The following is an 18,736-nucleotide window of genomic DNA, read 5'->3' on the forward strand; positions in this document are numbered from 1 at the left end:
CTTCACTTTGTCCACTGCTAGCATGAATCCCTGGTACAGTTCAGGCAACTGGGCTCCTACCAGCAGTGTCAAGGGAAGGTAGCTGCTCTCAGGCTACTTCCCGCTTGAGAGTATTTTATGGAGGCGTTGGAACACTGGGGTCATCTAAGGCAGGTGGTGGTGTTGTGGGAGATGAAGCATGCCTAGGTGCCCAGCCAACCTCAGGATACCAGCTATTATTCATTGGAGAACAACTTTAAAGTGTGTGTATCCAGATGTTTCTCAGGACTGAACATGGGTGTCCAGAGTACAGATGTACTTGTGCATGGTGTCACTTTCCTTATTCTAACTGGAGCCTCCAGAACATTCTACGATAAGAACTTGGGCTCTTCTACCTCTGAAGAAATGTATGTTGTCACATGTGCGTGCGCACACGCACACGCACACGCACACGCACACACACACACACACACACTGACTTCAAGGAATTGTCAAGACACACCTAGTTTTCACTCAGTGATCATTTAATCTCTGGAACTCAGGACAGGCCACTGTAGCCTGGCTGGGACCTTGCAGTTCTCTGAGGCTGTGGGGAGGACCTGTTTAAGGTCTTGACTGCAATAACCACACTCACCCAAAGTGTTCCTGTCAACCCAAGGAGATCTGTGGGGACTCAGAGCTTTTGGTGCCCTCTAGCCCTCCAGGACAGATCCCTGCATTCTTGTCCCAATCAGGCTGCTGATCTCCTGACTCAGGCAGGGCAGGGATCCAAGGAATTAAAATAATGTTCAGTTGTCCAGAGATAGAGAGAGGAGTCCAGTCAGTGCCTATGGCAGACTCAGAGACTTCTGGTCGGCAGAACTGGCCCCGGCCTGACTCTGAAAGGGAGCATGTATTTGTCTTGGTTACTCTTAGCCGACAGTGTGCAGGGAGTCCGGGCCCATGCTAAAGTGGCTGCTACTCTGATCGAAGGCCCCGGGTTGTACTGAGGCACCACTGGCTTCCTGGGTGATAATGGCAGCCCCAGGCCCAGGCCTGCATTTCAGCAGTGAGTGGGCTACTCAGCCCTTCAGCAGCTTCCTGAGACTTAGGATCAAAGTACCTGACACAGAGTGAGATAAGGCCTCAGGGTTACCCAGCATGACCCTCCACCACTACCAAGAAGTGGCCAGACTCTGCTTGTTCAACCCAGGACTCAGCTCTCACACCATTGGCCATGCCTTCTGCTCCAAGCTCCTGCAAATGACGCAATGGGTGGAGGATGAGGGGCTGGAAGAATGTCCACCCTTCCACCTCCGCTAGGGGCCTGAGCCTCTCAGAAGTTGATGGGTAGTAGAGCAGGAGAGCAGAGGGAGGGGTCAGGTAGGAGCCTTGGGGGACCCAGGCTAGGCTGCTCCGATGTCATCGTAGTCTTCCTCCTCATCATCAATGGAGTCTGTTTGGGAGTCAGGGGGTCCTATATGGAACAAGAGAATCAGGTCAGTAGAGGGCACAGTGGCTACCCCTGCCACCATGCCATAAGACAGAGTAAGAGCGAGCGGGCCTGTGTTCATCCCCCTTCCCCAGTTTCTGAGGTACTGTCTGAAACCGGCTTATCCTTTTGTTTATTGCTGCCTCCAGCCAGAGCCCTGTCTAGTACAGAGCTGAGGTTCCCAGACTGTTGCATGGTGGAAGAGTGCATGCTGGCAGCCTTACCACTACTGATACCTCCCCTGTGTGGCCAACGGGCAGCTTCTGTTTGAATGCCTCCATTGACAGTAAGCTCACTTCCTTTTGAGTAACTTTTGAATATTTCTCCATCCTACCCACATCCTCTGCACCCCCCCCAAGCTACCTGGACATTCAAACTGTTCCACTGGAGGATGCTGGGGCGGTGGCTGGAAGTTCTGGTACCACTCTCCGGATGAGGTGCTGGAGCTGTCATCGGCTGAGGGCCCTGTTGAAGACCCAAGCTAGTTACTCTCTGCTAGGAGCCAGGCTGTGAACTATCAGAGCCAGAAGCCCTGAAGATGCAGGAGAGCCAAGTCTGAAGCTGGACAAATAGGAAAATGAAGGCCCAGAGAGGGGAGGAGACTTGTGCAAGGTCACACAGCCAGCCAGCAGCCCAGGGTTTGGCTTTATGCCTCTTCTGGGTAGGTCAGACACAGGGTTGGGAGCTTGAAAGGACACATGGTTACCTGAAAACACTGCCTGAGAGCCAGCCAGTTCCAAGTTGGGGGGCTGCTCTGTGAGGGGACTCTTCTCAGAAGAAAACACCTGTGAGCTCCATGGAGGTGGCTTGCTGCTGGGATCATTGCAGTAACCCTCCCCAGAGGAGGTGCTTGAATCACTGTTGTTCCTCGTGTGGTACTGAGAGACCAGAGAGGGGACATCTGCTACGCAGGGCCTGGGGTCAGCAGATGGGATGTGGGAAATGTGCAACTCTTCGAGTCCTGGGCCAGGAAAAGGGAAAAAAGCAAGGAAGCAAGAGGGCTTTAAGTTAGGCTCCTGACAGAACTTACTGATACCTATGGGAGTATTTAAGCCCGAGGCACTAGTTGAGGGAAGTTGCTGCTAATGCATCCTGAGGTGAGCTCAGCTACTGAGTTTAGAGGCAATGTTGACACCCTGCTTCTCTTCTCCAAGACCTGACCCCTCTGGACTCACCTTCCTCCAAGGGTGGCATCTGAAACCTGTTCTGCTGAGCTTCCTCTTCTGTGACCCGGTGTCTCTGGGAATCTGTAGGAAGCAGGGTGGGGTGGAGGGATACAGGCTCTGTCTCCTGTACCAGGAGCCTGGAAGAGGGACAACCCTGACTTTAACAGGGGTCAACTTTCATCTAGATTTTCACCTTGAGTCTAGGGTGTCTCAGGTCTACCATGAAGCAGTGTGGAGACCCGTGGTTTCTGGCTAGAAACCTGCAGTCCTGTGCCCCTGCTCCCTGCCCTGTGCCACAGATGCTCTGCTCTGTATAAGAGTGCTGCCAACTCTGGGCTTGCCTTATGTCCTGCTTGCTCCACAAATTCTCCCTGGGAGGCACTTCTTGGGGTTAAGGAGAAGCCACATGGCCCAGAATATTGTTTCCTGTGTAGTTCAGGATCCGGCTTAAGTTGGATATTAAAATGTGGGTCAGCTCTTTGAAGCCTGACAGTGATTTTGAGTTCCAATGTCAATGCGTTTGGGACAGAACATTGCATCTTATATACCTGGGCTCAGGTGTCCCACAGTATCTGAGTGGTTACCAAATACCCACCCATTGGCCAGGGAAGGTGGATCCTCCATATCCCAGAGTCCCCAAGTCAGTAGGTGGGGTGGAGATACAGGCCACTACCTAGTGTCCAATCTTCCCCTGTTTAACTCTCATCTACCTGGTGTGGAGTCTCCCTGTCCCCTCCCTCTTACAGCTAGTAGGCTTGTGCTCTGCATGGAGGGATAGAAGTGAAGGGTTCCTTGTCCTGCTATGTGGATGTGGCAATGACTTGTTCTGCATCACGTAGATAAAGACAAGACCCTAGGGAGCTCCCAGCAGCATCAAAGGAGTCTGCTGTTCCCACAACTTTCAGGACTCTGGTATTTGGAGGATTTCCGACACACATGACAGAAGTCTTGTCTGGACTTGATGGTAGAGTAGGGGTAAGTGGGGTCCAAGTAGATCCACAGAGTTGCAGGGCTCTGCCCTAGTCTGTCCTCCCAGCATTGCCAGGACCCTGATCTTCCCTGGTCCTGTTCCTAGCAGACAGTGGGAGAACTAGACAAGCTGTCTAGGAGGTGTGAGCTGGCATGGCAGTGGAGGGACCTGTGCAGGCCAGAGTGAGACATAGCTTGCTGATGATGGATGTGTGAGGATTTGCCTGAGTGTGTGTCACCTGGACCCTTGGTGTTTGCACGGTCTCAAGCATCTAGGCCTGGCGATGGTTCTGAGACCTTACCCAGCCAAAGACAGCACAGGAGACACTCCTGTGAATAGACAAGTCTCAAAGGGTACGTTGAAAGTTTTGCTTTAAGACCGTTCAGAATCAGTACAGAGGAGCATCAGGAAGTCATGTAAAAGCCCTGTGGGCACCAGCAGATGCCCATCTGCAGGTCCCAAACCCCTGAGGCCAGCCCAGCACTCACTGTAGAAGGTGGTCAAGGCCACAGGCGGCTGGGAGCTGAAGTCATAATGTTCATAGTCGGAGTCGGAACTCGAGTCCGAGTCCTCAGGGACCCGGGGCTGGATGAACAGCGTAGGAGCTGGGGAGAGAACAGAGGGTTTGGGGGCAGGGCACAGCCCCGGGATGGGCAGAAGGCTTAAGGGGAAGGGCTGAGAGCCCAGTAGCAGGGGCAGGGAACAGAGCAGCAAGTGACCAATTGTGTTTCAAAAATGCAATGAGATTGAACTCAAACTCTTTGGAGGCAAATTGTGTGTCCTAAAGGGTGACTCTGTGTGTGCAAGTGTGCGTGTGCGTGTGCGTGTGTGTGTGTGTGTGTGTGTGTGTGTGTGTGTATGTGTGTGTGTGTGTGTGTGTGTGTGTGTGTAGAGGCCAGTCCCAGGAGATAGTCACCTTGCTTTTGTTTATTTGTTTTAGATATGGGCCTCACTGTGTATCCCTGGCTGGCCTGGACCTCTCTATGCCAATAGAGCTGGCCTTGAACGCATAGAGATCTGCCTGCCTCTGCCACTGGAGCCCTAGGATTAAAGTCATGTGCCATTGGCTACCATGCCCTGCACCACATTTCCATAGGCTTTCTAACTGGGACCTGGAGCTTTCTGAATAGGCTAGACTGGCTGGCCAGCAAGCCCCAAGCATCTGCTCATCTCAGTACCGCCCCCCCCATGACCCCCACCCCCAGCACTAGGATTATAGCTTCATGCCACCATGCCCAACTTCTGCCTGGATACTGGAGATTGAATTGAGGTCCTCATGTTTGTAAGGCCAGCGCTTTAACTCACTGAGCTATCTCCCCAGTCCTAATTCTGTCACTCAGAGAACATGCAAAATAAATAAATAAATAAAGTTTTTTTTTTAAATAGGGTCTCAGGTAGCTCATATTAGCTTCAATCTCAGGATGACCCTGAACTGCTGATTCTCTTGCCTCTACCTCCAAAGTGCTGGCATTACAGGAGTGCAGCATTATGTCTGGGTTATGCGGTGCTGGGCATTGAACCCCAAGGCCTGTGTGTTTTAAGTACTCTACCAACATAGCCACACCTCCAGCCCTAGTTCTGGGAGGACAGTAATGGACTCTGTTGGGCATCTGGTTGGGAAGCATCTTGAGAAGTGACGTTACAAATCTACTAGCCAGTGAGCAAAACCAACCTTTCTTCTAAAAACCAACATCTCAAATACTTGGCTTGCATTTGCCCAGAACTCAAGAGCCCGGAGTTGGTACAAGACTGAGTTAGAAGGTCACTTGTCTGTTAAAGCTGTGAACTGCTCAAGGTAACACAGCCTGTGCACAGTCTGGCCTGGGTTCCTCTCCTGTTGGTGCCACTTCAGCCTCAGCAGTGGTGACCCTCCAGAGTCTTCTCTCCCTGTCCTCCCCCTGCCTTCCCCATGGGTAACATCTTACCTTCTTTGGCAATGGTGATAGGGACAGGATGGTAGTTATTGATCCCTGCTTGGTTGGCAGTGGACAATTGCTGGTTGTTCACTGAAGCAGGCAGGGCTGAGGGAAGGGAGGCGGAGAGCCTATGCATCATTTTTATTGTTTCTGTCTCCCAGTTTTTCAAGTTCCAGGTTCAAGGATGCATCTGCTTCACCCACACCCAACACAAACAGAGTCTGCTTCTCCCAAGAATCCCCCACTAGTAGGCTCCACTACCTGGCATGCTGGGAAAAATCTTCCCCATCATCAAGAGGTTTTCCCTAGGACTGAGCTGGGTGGTCCTTGCAGGACCACATCCCCTGGTTCTCTTCCACATCTCACATACTGGGGCACGCCTATGCTTCATAACTGCTGTTTCCTGCCCAGTAGCTCTGGGGACATCATACCTACCGTATTGTCCTTTGGCTCTTAAAAGAAGAATAGCTATGAAGATGATGGAGACAAGGAGGAGAATTCCCAGGACAATACAGGGAATGAGAAGTGTCAGCTCTTGAGGATCCTTGTCCTTCACGATCACCGGCACAGAAGATTCTGGGAACAGGAAGTTCAATTCAGGCAGAAAAAGAAAAGGATGTGGGCTCCCTTCACACCTTTCCTTGACTTCCAACCCTGTGAACTGATCCACATTCCTTCTCACCGCTGTCCTCCTCCCTTCTTTTATTCAAATCTTTCCATCTTGGCTTTTAAGAGCCTCATATATGGTAAGTGCTCCGGAAGTGTATATTAAATAAGCAATTGGCTAAAGGCATTTACTGCCAGAAATTTCCCTCTGGCTACTAGCCCACAGCTTGTTCTCTCTCTCTCTCTCTCTCTCTCTCTCTCTCTCTCTCTCTCTCTCTCTCTCTCTCTCACACACACACACACACACACACAAACACACACACACACACACACACAGTCGTCGTCCCCCCACTAGTTTTTGCTCAGTAGACAATTATTTTGTACCGCTGTGTGTCAGGCATTATATCTAAAGGTAACAACATGATGACATTATCACAGGCTTGGAGGCTCTGCCAAGATTGACAGGTTGGGCCACATGCTTTGCTGTCTGTGTCTGCTTCCCCAGGGGAAAATACAAGGCTCAGTCCTCATTTTTTCCCCTTTCTTTCTGGCTGCTGGCAGGGTGGTTTGGGCTAGGAAGGGAAGGTAGATTTTGGTAGCCAGAGCAGTGTGAGCGGTTGCTGAGATGTAGGGTCTCTGGGGTGTGGACCCTGGAAAGCCCCTGGGGCTAAGTGAAGTGTTAACAATGGGTCCACACATGGCCCCTAGAGGCTGCATCTTTCTTTGCACGTTAGAGTAGGTATGACTCTTCACCCTGACTCCAAAAGGGAACATGGGAGCTATAGGTCCTGCCAGCCTCATTCCATAGCCTGGTTCTTACCGCTCAGACCCATTCTAAGTGTTAGAAAACCATTTGATGAAGTGACTTCAGAGCAGAATCCCTAGAAAGATGTCTTGATCGCCATCTCCCAAACTCAAGGAACCTGAGGCTCAGAGATACGATGACACAGCTAGCACACACAGCTGAAATGTAAGCCCCAGGAGTCAGCCCTGCTGCTGGCTAAGCTACACAGATCTGGCAGACAGACCTGGCACAGGTCTGGAAATAGAGTTGAAGTTTGTAGTGCTGGCCCATGGAGCTGCTATCACTCTAACCTCTGAACCCCAGTTTGCTCCTTGGTATCTGACTGTACAGAGGCTCCACTCAATTGACTCGGGGGGGCAGAAAGGCTTGGGAAATAATGCAGGAAGGCAGTAGACCCCAGGCTCTAAATCTTGCTCACACTGAGTAGTGGTCCTGGTACCCCACCACCTGGCCAGGCCAAGAGTGTTGCACTCAAGTGGTTCCAAAGCATTTGGGGACCTTTCTGGCTCAAGGTGTGTGTGTGTGTGTGTGTGTGTGTTGTTCACATAGGTCTTATATGGCTGTGGTCCTATATGGCAGGATGTCCTTCTAAGGACTAGTTCATTCATGAGACTGGGGGGGGGGGGGGTCCTAGAAAAAAGCCACCAGTCTAGCCCCAGGCAGACAGCCATGAGTGTATGAGTGCACATGCACACCTGCACTGCCAGGAAAAGCTACACTCACCTATGGTGACCGGAACTCTGGAAGGCACTTCAGAAGTGGACAGATTGGGATGTCTTTGGGAGCCTGTTGGAAAGTACCACACATTCACTGTGAGTTTACTGAGTACCTATTGTGTACCTAGAAACTGAACAAGACAGACAAGTGCCCTAGAAGCATGAGGTATTCCTGTTGGGGGCATAAGAGTACAGAAACTGCCTAGGCCACCAGCCATGAGAGGATCCCCTGGAAAACTGGCTAGGCAACACTCAGAACGGGGATGGGTGGAACTCCCCCTCCTCCCTGTGTAAACTGCTGCAGGCCTTCTGCCCTTTCTCCACTCAACTTTCAGTTTGCTGTTGGGGACCTCAGGAGCCAGGGAGCTTTGTCATCATCAACATAATCCACACCCCGTTCTAATTGCTTCCTAGGGTATGGCGCTCACATGGCCCATAAGCTGTAGCATCCTAGTCTCCAGCTACCTGGAGAAGCATCCTTTATTCTGAAACCACAGAAGTTGAGGAACTGTCCCAGTCCTGGCTGGTAAACAACAGAGCTAGCTCAGAGTCAGGGGTCTGAACTCCACAGGGAGGCTAACACTGCTCGCACAGGTGGGAACCTCAGTTTCACACTGTAATGCCTCTGCAACTGGAATAATGGCCTCACCAGGCATGATAGCATGTCAAGAGTTTGGACAATATTTATTTTTAGTTTCTTTCAGCACACCAAACATATCAGAATCTTGGGTGTTTCTTTCTTTCCTCCTTTCCTCTCATCTTTCCTCATCTCCTTCCTCGAGGTGTTGAGGTTTGAACCCAGGGTCTCATGCATACTAGGCAGGTAGTCTACTTCCAGACTGCATTCGTTTGCATTTATGACCTATAAGACATCAATGCTGTGACTTGCCACTTGGTCTTAGAGTTGGTAAAGGGCAACAGAAGCCATCTCCTACAGTGGGTATAACGCTAAACTGAAACAAGCTACCGGGAGCTTGGCACGTGATTTATAGCTTCAGATGTTGTCTCCCATGTTATTACCGTCCATGTTTCCTAATCTGGTTTCTCCCACAGTCACCACCTTTGGGATAACAAGTTGGCTTCACCTACTGAACTAACTCCAATAAACAGGGACCAATTACTTAGCACTTAATAATGACTTCCTTGATAAATACTTAACCCATGAATTTGGGTCTGAGCTGACCGATCATATTGCAGGAAAAAAACATCCCAATCAATTAGTTAATGTCTACCTGTGTGTGGAAAGTATAATGGTTTCTTGGGCCAGTATATGCCAGCTGTAGGTAGAGACAAGATTAGTAGACTAAATCTAATGGTGGAGGGGCTGGGGAAGGAATACCTGAGCAGATAACCCTGGCTGCCAGCGACTGGCTGCACAAGTTAGAGTTGTTGAATCGCCAGGAACAGGCGCTGAGTGTGAGCTCCTCTCCTTTACAGGAATAGTACATCCTGCCTGCCAGGGAGTGTGGCAGCCCCCTGGGCCAATCCACTGCTGATCCGCAACCCAAAGACCGACAGAGCACTTTGGCCTCAGATGAGTACCACTCGCTGTCACACACGGTGCTCCAGATACCCTGGAAATGCACTTCCACTTGCCCTTCGCAGGAGTCAACGCCTCCAGTCAGGCGCCAGGACTGGTGCTCTGTGGGTAGGTGATGGAGTCAAGCTAAATGTTTGGGGCCCAAACCCCTGCCAACCTAGAGCATCAATGCAGAGAAGAACCCAGACAGTCCTATGTCTTCTCTCTCCTGCATCTGTGATCCCTTTGTCCACCCCACCTGCTCTGTCCCTCTCTAGATCCTGGCTGCTCAAAGCATGAGCTGTGGACAGGCAGAAGCAGCTGCATCTGGGGGTGGGGGTGGGGGTGTTATGATCACTTCACTAACACTCTCCATTTTTGTGGATATACACAAGAAGCACAGGCCAAACAGAACCCCTGGTAAACATATCTTGTCCTCCAGGCTCACTGACCTGAGCACACCACTCCTGCGTCCTCCTTGTGACCGCAGTACTGGTCTCCAGGCCGCCCGGGGCAGTCCCACAGGTAGGCCTCCGTCCCAGAGCAATTCACCTGGTCGCGGTGGATGGGTCCTTGGCCTGGGGTGAAGTGCAAGCCTGCCAGTGCCTTTACTGCCCAGCCGCACTTCAGTTGCTTACACACTACGTGTGCATCCTCCAGGTCCCAGGTATCATCGCACACTGTTCCCCATTCACCATGCTCTAGCATCTCCACGCGGCCAGCGCAGCGGCTGCCACCATCCACTAACCGCACAGCCTGGTTCTCTGGGGGTGGAAGGATTTTAGATTGTTAGGGGTGGAGGCGGGAAGAGTGAGGCATTGGACTCTGTGGGAGTGGCTATAACCTGGAGGGTTTTGGAGTCCCTTCTAAACTGAGAACCCAGTCGGTGGGCGTGGTTTTGAGATAATGTGGGAGGGACTTGAAAGGCAGGAGGGAGGACTAAAGACCACGTATGTGCGTGTGGCTTTGAGTGTAGGTCTTGGCCACCAAACCTTAGCTAAAGGCAGCGTCAGGATATGGCGAATTATCTACCTGGAGGGAAGGCTGAACATACAGGTCTCAATCAGGAAGGAGACAGAGAATACACAAAGACTAGGTTGGGATAGAGGACCAAAGGAGACTAAGTGGATGCTCTGGAGATCTAGCAGGGGAGGAGTCTGCAGGCCACATTCAGAAGTGACACTGAGATCTGGAAATGATCCGCTAATCTGATGAGGGCAACAACGTGGAACTCTTGAGTTTTCATGACTTCGGAGGCTGTGGGGTGGAAGTCTGGAAACCAAGGTTTGGCTGCAATGTTTAAAACCTGAGGTGTAGGGTAGGTAGGGGACAGGCACGTGTACCTGCACAGGTGACCCACACCAGTTGTCTGTTGCTGCTGCACTCCTGGTCCTCCACCTGGCAGGTTTGGTTGCATCTCACAGTCGGTGCCCGTGCCCACGTCGTATTCCTGGAGCTACTGGTGTTCCCTGAAGTGGCTCCTGGTGGAAGCTCAGAGGTGGGTGGCGTCTGGTAGGTAAACTTTTCCAAATTTCCACAGTCCAGCGCATTGCACACGGCCTCAGTAGCAGCCCAGTTCCACTGCGCTGCACACACAGGCTCCCAGGACTCCAGTAGAACCTCCACATACCCGCTGCAGCGACTGCTCCCGTTCACCAGGCGGATCCTCAGCTGCTCCTCTGGAAGGGTCAAAAGTGAGCTGAAATTTCATCAGATCTTTGATTCCCCCACCACCACCACCAGGGTAGGATGTTCCCCCATCCTGTTTTATGACCTTGGCCAACACCCCTCCCAACTCTGAGCCTCAGGCCTTCCTGACAGTAGGTTGCGGCTGGGTTGTCTCAAGGAAGAACCAGGAAACTTCAAGGTCTGACCCTAGCATTCAGTTGAGAGAAAATGTAAGGCTCAGGAATAGCTCTGGAGCTTGGGGGAGGCTGAGATCAGAGGCTAGGTCCCACAATCCCTTCTCTGGTGCCCTGTCTCCATTGGAACCTTTTGTAACAGAAAAGCAAGGTTCTGGACCAGGAGTCCCTTCCCTGGTCCCTCAGCTGCATTAAAAGTACTATCCTAGAGGGCACAACAATGACAAGACCTGCAGTTGCAGTGGTAGGGGGTGACCTTCCTATAGGAGCCTTTCTTAGGTTCCAGTTACCTTTCTATAGCAATGACCTGTCCAATTCTGTTCCCCAGTGTGCACCCCCACTTCTCTCTCACAGCTGTGCACAGAGTAGGGCCTCAACAAACACATGAAGAGCAAATGAAAGACTGGGCTGGCAGTGCTTATGACCGCACCACAAACTCTTGCTTCTTCTGTACAAATCCCTTCAGTCTCTTGGGTGTACATGAAACTCTCAATACGGGAGCTCTCATGCCTTGAGGAGAGCCTACTGGGGGAACCTGCATCCCTGTACCAGGAGGAAGAAGTGATCTTGAGAGTCAGAGGACTTCTTTAGCAACTGAAAACCACCGTCCTTGTTATCCCAAACCCAGTCTACTTGGTCCCAGAAAGTAGTGCCTGGAACAGAGTTTGCTTACCTAGGTCCAAGGGCATATTCGGGGTGCTGCCGTTTCTGTGCTGGCCAGAAGGGGCTGGAGATGGGCGACCTGAAATGAACCAGCAGCAGTCAGGGTGAGAATGGGAGCTCCAGCATTTCTGGGGGCCACAGAAATGTTCTAATAATAGGGATCTGCCGAGGCTTATGGGAAAATGTGCTCCTCTCAGCCTTGGTTCTTTTGCTCCCCTCAGGATGGAGAAAATTCTCAAACTGTGTGGGAGCCGCTGAGCTACAAAGTGCTTTCAGACACAGAGAAAGTCATTTTCTCTTAGGACCTGTTCCAGGTCTTGGCATGCTGTAATCCAGTTACTCCCAGCAGCTCCGTGCGGTGTATTGTTAACAGTCCCACCTTACAGATCAGAAGGAAATCCAGGTGATAAAAATCCATTGCTAGTGCCACATAGGATGCATGTGTCCCTACAGAGCCATTAATGTCCACTCTGTCCCACGAGGCTGACCTCAGCATCTGCCTAGGGCTTTGGATTCCTGTGGGATCCAGGCTTTGGATCTGACAGAGAGGAAAACCGTGTCCCTTGTCTCTCTCCTTGAGAGGTCCCTTGAGCAGACTGTCCCTCATCTGAATGCCATAGCTTCTTTCAAAGTATAAGCCTCTCCTCTGGGTCTCCCTGATCACTCTCTTATCTAGGGTCCAGGGAAGTCCCAGGGCATCACCCTTGTAGACACAGCCCTTCCTATCTAGGTGTCGCCATGACCCTGACAGAAAGTAATCAGTTCTTTAATTGCAAGTCTTCGCCAATTCTATCCTTTGCTGCCCAGTTTGACCTAGATGAGGCAATAACTCAGAATTCAAAGCACAAACTCCACGGTGACTGTAACACTCAGAGCGAGAATTCAGATGTGCACGAGTGAAGATTGCATAATTTTGCAGAATTCTGGTTCCCACAGCAACGAGCCCAGTGCTCCAGTGTGGCTTTCGATATTTCTGCATATGCAGGGAGAGGGAGCAGAAAGGAGGGTTGGGTTGGTGGCTGGGGTGGGGAGCTGTGTCTGCATGTTAACATGTGGTTGAGACTGTATCCATCTGGCCATATGTCCAAGTGTGTGTGTGTGTGTGTGTGTGTGTGTGTGTGTGTGTGTGTGTGTGTGTAAAACCATGTTGGGGATTGGTTCAGCTCACTTTGATATCATCTCTCTCTGAATGGACATTTTCTTGTGTGTAAAGGTGCATATTATTTTCCCTAGACCAGAAAATCCTAGAGGGCAGATCCCAGGTAGGTCTTCGAGGATGCTCAGCACAGTGTTTGTTGATTGGCTGATGGAACAGAAGCACAGAGTGGAAGCTCATCGCCAGTTTATTGAAGTTGGCTGCACTCGAGAACTGTGGACTTTGTTCTGCAGTCACTGTCCTGTCACTGGATGCAAAAAAGAAACCTGGTTTTTCTGTGCTACCTTGAGCTCTCCTTCCACTGTGGTCTCTGTTCACAGAGGCCCTAGGACAGGACAAGTATTTCCTCTGTGTCACCAACACTTTGCCCAGTCCCATAGTTTCCATTTCAAATTGAATTATTTTTTTCTTCAATAAAATGCATTTTGAAAAACAAACAAACATTTGCCTTCCCCATGAATTTGCTTTGTGCCATTAAGATGCCTGGTCCTAAAATGAAAGCAGTCCTGGATGGGCTAGACAGCTCAGCAAGTAGAGGCACTTGCTGCCAAGTCTGATGACATGAGATCAGTCCTCAGGACTCACATGGTGGAAGGAGAGAACCAACCCCAATGGGCTGTCCTCTGACCTCAAGCACACGCTATGGCACAAGCACGTGCAAACAAATAAATGTAATTTCTAAAAAGAAAACAATGCTCAATGCATCTTTGTAGAACAGCACAAAACTAACAAGAGTCAAAATGTCTGCCCATGGGAAAACTGCTTAGGAAAGTCTGGTGTGCTAGTAGCATTGGGTGCAGAAGCAGCCCCAGGAAGGAGAGCCAAATAGAGGCACACACCTTTAATCCAGCACCCTGGAGGCAGAGGCAGGTGGGTCGCTGTGAGTTCAGGGCCAACCTGGTCAGTGCAGCACATTCTGGGGGCAGGGAAAGAGAAGAAAAAATGAAGGAAAGAGAAACAGAACAGTGTTGGTCCATGGGCCTTTCATGTGTGCTAAGTAGGAAAAGCAAGACACAGAGAAGAAACCAGAACAGGGAAGACTTGGTCACACTGCCGAACTTTAGTGCATGCGTGTAAAAGGTGCAATGGAGAACACTGAAGCTCAAAGCACCCTTAGACTCCTGTGTGAAAGAGATGGCAGGTGTTCTAATAAACATATTAAAATTAGGGAAAGTCCTGGGGCTGGAGATGTGGCTCAGTTGGTAGTGAGCTCCTCACATGCCCTGGGTTCCATCCTCTGTACCACATAAAAGTGGGCACACTGGCACATGTGTATAAATAACCCCAACACTTGGGAGATGGAGGCAGGAGGATCAGAAGTTTAAGGGCACCCTTGTTCTTCATTCTCTCGAACATGACCTTGAGCTGTGCTTTCTATGCTGAGAAGCAATGGACCAAGAAGGGGAAGAGCTGGGCTGGGAGAACTGGAGAGAGCAGCTCCAGCCAGCAGTGAGGCTGCCTTTGCAGTCCAGTTCCAATCTGAAGCCCAAAAAGCCCAGATGGAACAGGACAGGCAGAGCTACTGAGGAGAAGGTTCCAGAGGAAGGTGCCACCAAGGGGACCCTGAACACAGGAGGGACAAAGCCCAAATGAAGCCAGGAGCAGCATAAACCCATGATCCCAGCACCCAAGAGGCTCAGAGGGGAAAATGGAGAATTTCAAGTCAGCCAATGCTACATAGTGCTACCCTTTCTCAGAAAGTAAAGTAAAATCAAACCAAACTTGAAGAAGAACCCAGGTGCGGTAGTACACATCTGTAATCCCAGCACTTCAGAGTTAGAGGCAGGAGGATTGCAAGTTCAGGATCATCCTTGGCTACATAGTGAGACCCAATCTCAAAACAACAGCAAAGCCTACAGAAGAGTCTGAGGAACCGGGGCTCTGGTTTATCTTGTGTCATCAAGGCCCGTGGGTTCCTGTAGGCATCTTAGGATAGGGATGTTGAGGGGCAATGGTAAGGAGTCTGGACACAAAAAGAGAAGCTGAGTCCCTCACTGGTCATCCCAACATTGGAGCAAATTTAGTAAGGGGACTCTTGGGTAAACAGTTGTATGTGTCAGTTAGGTGCCAGCTACAGTCCAAGGCACCTATGGCTACTGGCCTGATCTGAGATTCTGAGAAAATCATGGGTGTGTAATAAAGTTGAACACAAGATGGATGGAGGCTTTGTGTTGGGGAGGAGGCAGGGTCAGAGTTAGAAGGGCTGAGAAATGAGATTGGATTTACAGAAAGAACTTTATGGGAAGTGTGGCACGTGTCACTGCTAGAAACATGGTTAGAAGCACAGAAGTGTTTGTAAGCATCCACGACAGCAGCAAGCCAAGCCAGCAGCTGCCTGTACTTCTGCTTCTGGGCACTTAACCTGCAGAAGTAGCCTTGAGGGCTGGGGTGGGAGCTCAGAGACAGAGCATGCCTGAATTGTGCAAGGCTTTTTGTTGGGTTGAAGGAAAGGGAAGTGGGGTGGCGGGAAGAGGAGAAGAGAAAGGGTAGGGGGACTTCTAGATGCAGTTCTCCAAGAAAATCAGAGTCCATACTTGGGACTGATGGTTGGAGTGTCCTTCCAGCTACTAGGGTAAGTCACTGACCCTCTCTGAGTCTCAGGTGACCCCTTTACAAACTTAAATAAGTCTCAACATGTTATAGGCTTGTGGTAAAGGTGAACCAATATGACATTTAGTCACCCAGGACCTCTAGTGGGAACAGAATGATCCCATATGTGTTGTCATTACAGATAAAAGCTTCTTGTTTCTCATCAAAACCAAAGCACACAATCCACATTCCACCCTGCTCCCCCTCTTCCCCCGCAAAAAAGACAGCTGAGATCTCTGAAAGCCACTGGGGACTGGCTAGAAGCACACAGCACATTAAAAATATTTGTCATAAACTATTTACAGAGGGTTTTTAATGATAGGGTAGAGATTTGCAATAGAACGGCGAGTGGCTGAAGGCCAGTGCACAGATTTCTGTACTCCCACCCTTGCTTGGCCCTGCCAGGCTCTAGCTTGTGAAGGTCTTCCAGAGACCCTGAGGGGTTCAAGTTCAATCTTCTGTCATGCTCTTTCATGGCAGCTGGAGGCTTTTCTTTGTGGATGGAGCCAAGAGAATGACATCGTTATTTTGGTTATGAGCTGATAATGGCATCTACCCCGAGAAGGTTAATGTTAACCAGATAATCATCTAGATAATTAGTAAATCAGATAAAGGCGTTTGCTTCCAAGGCTGACAACTTGAGTTTGGTACCTGGAGCCCATATGACAGGAGAGAACAGATAAGGGGACTCTGCAAGTTGTCCTCTGAGTATCCCAACCACACCCACACAAAATAAATAAAAATGTAATTAAAAATGGCAATTTTTATTTAGGTATGTCTGATGACATTTCCCAAGAGGATTTACTAAGGGAAGGATCTATCCTGAACGTGGGTGGCGTCATCCCATAGGCTGAGAATCTGAGATCCTGCATAGAATAAAATGGGAAAGAAGAGCAAGCCAATGAGTAACTGTGCGCTCTCTCTCTCTCTCTCTCTCTCTCTCTCTCTCTCTTTCTCTCTCCTCCTCCTCCTCTTCCTCTTCTTCCTCCTCCTCTTCCTCTTCCTCCTCTTCCTCCTCCTCCTCCCTGACCACCATGTAGTCAGCTCTGCCCTGCCATGTGCTCCCTGAAGTGATGGATTGACACCCCCTGAAACTGTAAGCCCAAATCAACCTCTCCTCCCTAATTCATTTTTACATATATGTGCCACAGCAACAGAAAACCCAGCCAGCACAGCCCTGCTCTGTAAAATGGATGAGGCAGCATCCTCATCCATTTTGCTGACCACATGCACTGGGCAGAACCTCACCCAAAAAGTATGCTAAGAGGATAGGAAAAGACGGAGGTCACTCTTTGCCAGTGAGGATAGACCATCAGAAAAAGAAAACACATTCTCCATGGTGATTTTTTCTCTTTCTCTCTGCTTGCTTTGTATTCTTCTAAAATATCCATAAGTTCTACATCACTCATACATCTTCAAATCAATGCGCCAGGTGACTGCTCACTGCACTGGTAAAATGAGGCTTGTGCTGGCTATCCAGGCATTCTGCTCACATGACCCTGTAAACAAAGCTAGAGCAAACCATATGGCCAGGTTAACCAAAGCCAACTCCCTCCTGGGAAGAAACAGCTCATATGATTGCAAGATCTGGGTGTTTTCCCTGAAAATGTCAGTACTCGCTAGTGGGAGCGCTGTAGGGATCACCAGGCTGAGCACTGGCAGATGGGGATCTCAGTTGGTTCTTGTCATTAACTTGCTGTGTGGCCCCTGTTTTCTCACTGGTATAATGAGTAGATGACCATTTCGATCCCCCACCACCACCTTACATTCTTTGATGGTTAGATAAAAATCTAAAATGGGAGAGATCAACTCTTGAACGCTCACTAAGTGTCTTATAGATGCAGCTGTTCTTCATCTGTTTTACATGGAAGATGGACTAGCGACCTCCCAAGAGCTCTCTTGAATGAGCCCCTTCAACAGGCCTGTGTCATCATCAAGTAAACAGACACAGTAAGTTTCAGCAAATGGTGTAGAGACCTCATTACAGCCAGGCAGTGATGAGGACAAGATTTGAACCTGAGCTCTTGAAGCCACTGGCTGGGCCCAGGTATAGACAGGACAGCTTCTTTACACACTGGCATCCCACTGCCAAGGCTGGGCCACTGTCACTGTGTGTCAGTGTGTCAGTCATAGCCCAAAGGCCACCAAGTACATAGATCTGGGAAGACTATGTTTTATTCCTTTGTTTGGACCTATGTTTAGAAGATTGTTCCATCCAGCTTGGAGGGAGAGCTGCATGTACTGTGGCCCCCATGACAGGGGGCACACACAGCCCTTGGGATGTGGTTTGTGCAACTGAGGGGAAAGCTTCATTTTACTTAATTTGATGTATCTCTAGTTAATTTTAAGTTCAGTTCAACCATCGGAGAACTTTTTAAAAGAATAAATCGTCACCACCACCACCACCATCACCATCATCATCATCGTGTGAGGTGGAAGCTCATGGTGCCAGTGCATGTGTAGAGGTCAGAGGACAAAGTCATGGACTTGATTCTCTTTTTGCTCCTGTAAGTGGATTGTGGATTATGGGGATCTAATTCATGTTACCAGGCTTGCTCAACAATTGTCTTTACCTCATGAACCATCTCCCTGGGCTTGGAGAGCTTTTCAAAAATATTTTGGGCTGGGCAGTGGTGGCACATGCCTTTAATCCCAGCACTTGGGAGGCAGAGGCAGACGGATTTCTGAGTTCGAGGCTAGCCTGGTCTACAGAGTGAGTTCCAGGACAGCCAGGACTACACAGAGAAACCCTGTCTCAAAAAAACCGAAAAAAAATTTTTTTGGAACAACTTGGGTATAGTAATCTCTCTTCCTTTCTTCTTCTTTTTGAGACAGGATTATGTCACACGACTGGTTCTTCTGGTGTTTCTTTTGTAGCCCATACTAGCACTCAAACCCACAGCCATTTTCTTGCCTCAGTCTCCTGAGTGCTGGGATTACAGGTATGTGGTAGTCACCACGGCCAGTACAGATTGCTTGTTTCCAAACATTAATGTCTAAGTTTATATGTGCTTTAAATGTGAAGTCCAAACTGTGTTCTAACAACCTAAGGAGGGAGACAGGGTATAAAGGAGACCCCCTAATAAGAAATGAAATGTTTTAGATAGTGAAACATTATTAAATTAACTTTATCTGTTTGACTACGGTCGCATCTCTAGTTTGGAGCTTCAGTATGATTGTACTTTGCTTCACAAGCCTTACGTTTTCTGTTCACCCAGGCTACCTAGGAAGAAGGACCTGGGGATGCAAAGAAGAATCTATGTAGTTTGTTGGCAGAGACGAGAGTGTCCGAGACTCAAAGGCTTCCAACCCCAAAGA

The 18,736-nt window shown here is 49.7% G+C and overlaps 1 protein-coding gene across 3 annotated transcripts in view; it reads right to left on the minus strand.

Moving 5' to 3' along the window:
- Positions 1-485: 485 nt before the first annotated feature.
- The window catches only part of Cd6 (CD6 molecule), a 40,357-nt gene continuing 22,106 nt past the window's right edge, over positions 486-18,736 (minus strand). Inside the window, exons 2-13 of one of the 3 annotated variants that reach the window (XM_076917322.1) lie at positions 11,684-11,752; positions 10,492-10,827; positions 9,601-9,912; positions 8,969-9,271; positions 7,637-7,699; positions 5,938-6,078; positions 5,512-5,607; positions 4,075-4,191; positions 2,626-2,697; positions 2,157-2,411; positions 1,814-1,915; positions 486-1,435 (exon numbers count right to left, since the gene is read on the minus strand). In XM_076917322.1, the coding sequence (XP_076773437.1) occupies positions 1,365-1,435; positions 1,814-1,915; positions 2,157-2,411; positions 2,626-2,697; positions 4,075-4,191; positions 5,512-5,607; positions 5,938-6,078; positions 7,637-7,699; positions 8,969-9,271; positions 9,601-9,912; positions 10,492-10,827; positions 11,684-11,752 (1,937 nt within the window). In that variant the 3' untranslated portion in view covers positions 486-1,364. The remainder of the gene's footprint in view (positions 1,436-1,813; positions 1,916-2,156; positions 2,412-2,625; positions 2,698-4,074; positions 4,192-5,511; positions 5,608-5,937; positions 6,079-7,636; positions 7,700-8,968; positions 9,272-9,600; positions 9,913-10,491; positions 10,828-11,683; positions 11,753-18,736) is intronic. The other 2 variants (XM_076917330.1, XM_076917333.1) reach the window with 2 other exon arrangements.

This window comes from Arvicanthis niloticus, chromosome 1 (genome assembly GCF_011762505.2).
Source record: "Arvicanthis niloticus isolate mArvNil1 chromosome 1, mArvNil1.pat.X, whole genome shotgun sequence".
NCBI lineage: Eukaryota > Metazoa > Chordata > Mammalia > Rodentia > Muridae > Arvicanthis > Arvicanthis niloticus.